The following is a 5,133-nucleotide window of genomic DNA, read 5'->3' as shown; positions in this document are numbered from 1 at the left end:
TCTTGTGTGCCCGATCTCTCTCAGCAGTTCTTTCTTTCTTTCTTTCTCTTTCTTTCTTTTCTTTCTTTCTGTCTCTCTGTCTCTCTCTCTCTCTCTCCCCTCCACCTTCTTTCTTTCTTTTTCTTTTTTTTGATACAGAGTTTCGCTCTTGTCGCCCAGGCTGGAGAGTAATGGCGTGATCTCAGCTCACTGCAACCTCTGCCTCCCGGGTTCAAATAACGCTCCTGCCCCATACTCCCGAGTAGCTGGGATTATAGGCGCCCGCCACCACACCTGGCTAATTTTTGTATTTTTAGTAGAGATGGGTTTTCACCATGTTGGCCAGGCTGGTCTTGAATTCCTGACCTCAAGTGATCCGCCTAACTCGACCTCCCAAAGTGCTGGGATTACAGGCATGATTTTTAAATTTTTTAATTTCTCATGAAATCAGGGGCAGCCTGTTGCCCAGGCTGGTCTCGAACTCCTGGCCTCAAGTAATCCTCCCGCCTTGGCCTCCCAAAGTGCTGGCCCAAGCCATGCTTTGCTTCTTTCTGAAGACCAAGGCACCGTACCTGTACACCTGAGTTCCAGGAACAAGAGTGGCTATTCACAATACTTCCTTTGCGCTAAATACTATGTATTGTATTGAAGCTTCCCAACTTCATGCTGCATTTCAACAGATTTTTGCTTCAATTCTAACACTTACTGGAGCAAAGGTCTCAAAACCCATGCTGGGTTTGGGGACATCAGTCTCCACGTGGCCCACAGTGACAGTATCAATAACACCAATATTGTGGACGTCTGGAGGGGCAGAACCAAGAGCTTGTGAGTTGGTAGGATGCCGTCTAGAGCTTCTGAGCAGCGTGGTTCCACAGCATTGCCATCTTTACAGGTGACTTCCCATCCCTTGAGCCAAGGCATGTGAGCTCTTGGCTCCCGCCTGTTGTCACCACTCCAACCAGATATTGGCACAAATACTACTATGTCAGGGTTGTAGCCAATTTCTTAATGTAGGTGCTGATTTCCTTAATGATTTATCCCACCGCTCCTCTTTTTTTTTGTTTTTTTTTTTTTTGAGATGGAGTCTCATTCTGTTGCCCACGCTGGAGTGCAGTGGCACGATCTCAGCTCACTGCAACCTCTGTGCCTCCCGGTTTCAAGCAATTCTCTGCCTCAGCCTCCTAAGAAGCTGGGATTACAGGTGCCTGCCACCAGGCCCAGCTAATGTTTGTATTTTTAGTAGTAACGGGGTTTCACCATCTTGGTCAGGCTGGTCTTGAGCTCCTGACTTCGTGATCCACCCACCTCAGCCTCCCAAAGTGCTGGGATTACAGGCGTGAGCCACCACGCCCGGCCGCCATCTCTCTTCTTTAGAATGGCCCATTGGGATCCAGTTTGTTAACACCAACAATTAGTTTCACACCCAGCCTGTAAGCCAGAAGGGTGTGTTCACGCGTCTGCCCATTCTTGGAAATACCAGCTTCAAGTTCACCAACACCAGCAGCAACAAGCAGGGCAGCACAGTTAGCCTGAGATGTGCCTGTAATCAGGTTTTTGGTAAAGTCTCTTGCATCCTGGGCCATTGATGATGGTCACATAGTACTGACTGGTCTTCATTGCCAGCAGGGAGGTAGTAGTGGTGATAGCACTCTCACGTTCAACTTTCAGCTTACCCAAGACCCAGGTATGCTTGAAGGAGCCCTTTCCCATCTCAGCAGCCTCCTCAAAATTTTTGATGGTTCTTTTGTGGATCCCACTACACTTGTAAATCAGATAGCCAGTAGTGGTGGACTTGCCCAAATCAGATGACGATGTTGAGCTGAGTCTTTTCCTTCCCCTGCACCTTTTCTTTTGAGATGGAGTCTCACTCTGTTGCCCAGGCTGGAGTGCAGTGGTGCGATTGCAGATCACCGCAGCCTCAACTTCCTGAGCTAAAGCCATCGGCCAGTTCCGCCTCTGGAGTAGCTGGAATTACAGGTGTGCGCCACCACGCCCAGCTAATTTTTGTATTTTTAGTAGAAATGGGGTTTCATCATGTTGGACAGGCAGGTCTTGAACTCCTGACCTCAAGTGATCCACCTGCCTCCACCGCCCAAAATGCTGGGATTACAGGTGTGAGCCACCGCGCCAAACCCCCATTTTGGCTTTGATTTAATGGTGATTTTCACGACACCTGTGTTCTGGCAGTAAGTCCATTGCAAGAAAGCTCCACTGACCTACATAGATTCTATTATAAACATCTCCATTCTACAGATGAGAAACTGAGGCTGAGTAGTTATGGGAAACTCCTACAGCTAGTAAGAGTCATGACTCAGAGCCCATGACACCATCCTGTTTCTCCAGCGTTCTTTGCTTCCTCTACTTTCCAGAAAACATGAATTAGGGAATCCTGACAGGGAAATAATTTGACGTTGTCCTGCACATACTGGGCACAATAGGAGTTGGGTGGATGAATGAAAGCAGGGATTTGGGAAGCAGGGGAGAAGTCCTTTGGAGGGCTGTGACAAGGGTTTACGCTTGGATAGGGTGGGCTTGATCACCCGGCAGAAATGAGACGAGTGATCACAACCTCCCCGACCAATCTTTCCAATGACTTGCGTTTACGCTTCACCACAGAGAAGGAACTTTTCAGACGCTCCCTTGGCCGCGCACCCGGGATCGGAACAGCGCTGTCACTAGCGACAAAATCCCTGGGCCTTAGGAAGAAGGGCGCAGGCCCGGGCGAGGCGGCGGCAGTCAGAGGCCGGGCCGGAGGGGTGGGGACGGCGAGGAAGCGGAGGCCGGCGTTCCGCTCCGCTCCAGCTCGGTTTCATGTCCCGCCAGGCGAAGGATGACTTCCTGCGGCACTACACAGTGTCGGACCCCAGGACGCACCCCAAGGGCTACACCGAGTACAAAGTAACCGCGCAGGTGAGGTGGGGCCCAGCGCATACTTTACCCTTTTAACTAGAGGGGCGCCGAGTTTTACCTTAAGGAAAGGCGCTGCAGCCACCACTCTCTTTTTAGACGACAGAAATGGGTTTCCCCTTTAAGCGGCGGTGGCAGTACGAGGCTTCGTTTACTTCTGTAACCATCAGCGGGGCGGGGCCCTGAGTGGGCGCTGTCTTTTTTTAAAAGGGCGTGGACGGCCGTTCCCGGACAAGCAAGGCGTGTATGCCCACGCCCGGCGTGTAGTGTCTGGGCATCAGACTGTGAATTTCTGTAAATTAACATGAAAACTCTGGTTTAACCCAATTATTAGTACTCCAATCTCGTAGAGTAAGTTTTGTTTATTGGTTTGTTTGATCTTACGTAAAATCCCTTTAACGAGTTTAAATAACCATTTTTAATTTTTCAGAAAATAATACTGGTCAATGGTTGAAAAAAATTCATGCAGTTCGGAAGGACTTAAGGAGTAAGTCGCCATATCAAGGTCACAGCAGGAAGACAGATAGGCTAGAGTTGATATGTGAAGCGATAGCAACATCATAAGCACAATTTATAGAGAGACATGGAGGAAACCATGAAAATAATTAAAAATAGTAAAACAGGACACCTGTAGAATGATATACAAGAACGGGTAACAAGAAGGTCCCCAGGGAGAAGAACTGTGTCACTGGGGACAGAAGTTGGGGAAGACTTTTTACTGTAAGTTTTTTGTACTTTTAGAATTTTCAACTAGGCGACTATTAAGCTGGTGCATTAGTTAAGTATAAAAGCAAAGCAGGCACATAAGGACACTTCTAAAGTGTCTAAGTGCAGAATCTTAGCTATTTAAAATATGCTTTCCCCAAATCGTTTGGCTTTTCCATGCCTTAAAAAAAATGCAAATAAGGCCGGGCTCAGTGGCTCATGCCTGTAAATCCCAGCACTTTGGGAGGCTGAGGGAGCAGATTGCTTGAGCTCAGGAGTTCAAGATGAGCCTGGGTAACATAGTGAGACCCCGGCTCAATATTAAAATGCACACACACACACACCCCTTTAAAAAAATGCAAATAAAAACATTGTCCCTGGGAAGATAGACTGGAGGTGGGGTTGGGGTAGGAAGGATGTGGCAAGGAACTATAACCTTTTATTATAAGTCTTCCCAGTGACTTTTTTGTGTTGTTGTTTGTTTTTTGAGACAGAGTCTGCACTGTCGCCCAGGCTGGAGTGCAGTGGCGTGATCTCGGCTCACTGCAAGCTCCGCCTCCCGGGTTCACGCGATTCTCCTGCCTCAGCCTCCACAGTAGCTGGGACTACAGGTGCCCGCCACCACGCCCAGCTATTTTTTTTTTTTTTTTTTTTTTAGTAGAGACGGAGTTTCACTGTGTTAGCCAGGATGGTCTCCATCTCCTAACCTCGTGATCTGCCCACCTCGGAGCAAGTGCTGGATTACAGGCGTGAGCCACCCTGCCGACCTGTTTTGTTTTGTTTTTGAGACAGAGTCTCACTGTCCCCCAGGCTGGAGTGAAGTGACTCGATCTCAGCTCACTGCAAACCTCCGCCCCGCCAGGTTCAGATTCTCCCACTTCAACCTACCAAGTAGCTGGGACTACAGGCGCATGCCACCATGCCCAGCTAATATTCGTATTTTTTGGTAGAGATGGGGTTTCACCTTGTTAGCCTGGCTAGTCTGGAACTCCTGACCTCAAGTGATCCACTGGCCTCACCCTCCCAAAGTGCTGGGATTACAGGTGTGAGCCACCACACCCGGCCTTCCATTGGCTTTTTAAACCAAGCAACATGCATTACTTTGATATATTTTTGTACATATTATATATATAATGTATTATATATAATAAGTATATAAAATATAAAGCACATTCTCTCTCTCTCTCTCTCTCTATATATATATGTGTGTGTGTGTGTGTGTGTGTGTATATTTTTTGAGACAGAGTCTTGCTCTGTTGCCCAGGCTGAAGTACAGTGGTACTGTCTCAGCTCACTGCAGCCTCCACCTCCTGGGTTCATGCAGTTCTCCTGCTTCAGCCTCCTGAGTAGCTGGGATTATAGGCGTGTGCCATCACACCTGGCTACTTTTTGTGTTTTTAGTAGAGACAGGAACTCCTGACCTCAAGTGATCCTCCCACCTCGGTCTCCCCAAGTGCTAGAATTACAGGCACGAGCCACCGCGCCCGGCCTATATTTTTATTTTATTTTATTTTATTTTATTTTATTTTATTTTATTTTATT

General features: G+C 47.9%; 1 protein-coding gene across 1 annotated transcript in view; it reads left to right on the top strand.

Moving 5' to 3' along the window:
* Nucleotides 1-2,330: 2,330 nt before the first annotated feature.
* The window catches only part of SNX15 (sorting nexin 15), a 13,092-nt gene continuing 10,289 nt past the window's right edge, over nucleotides 2,331-5,133 (top strand). Inside the window, exon 1 of the mRNA XM_023186585.3 lies at nucleotides 2,331-2,889. Within this exon, the coding sequence (XP_023042353.1) occupies nucleotides 2,791-2,889 (99 nt within the window). The 5' untranslated portion in view covers nucleotides 2,331-2,790. The remainder of the gene's footprint in view (nucleotides 2,890-5,133) is intronic.

The sequence above is a fragment of the Piliocolobus tephrosceles genome, chromosome 13, assembly GCF_002776525.5.
Source record: "Piliocolobus tephrosceles isolate RC106 chromosome 13, ASM277652v3, whole genome shotgun sequence".
NCBI lineage: Eukaryota > Metazoa > Chordata > Mammalia > Primates > Cercopithecidae > Piliocolobus > Piliocolobus tephrosceles.
This window is presented reverse-complemented; position numbering and strand designations above follow the sequence as displayed.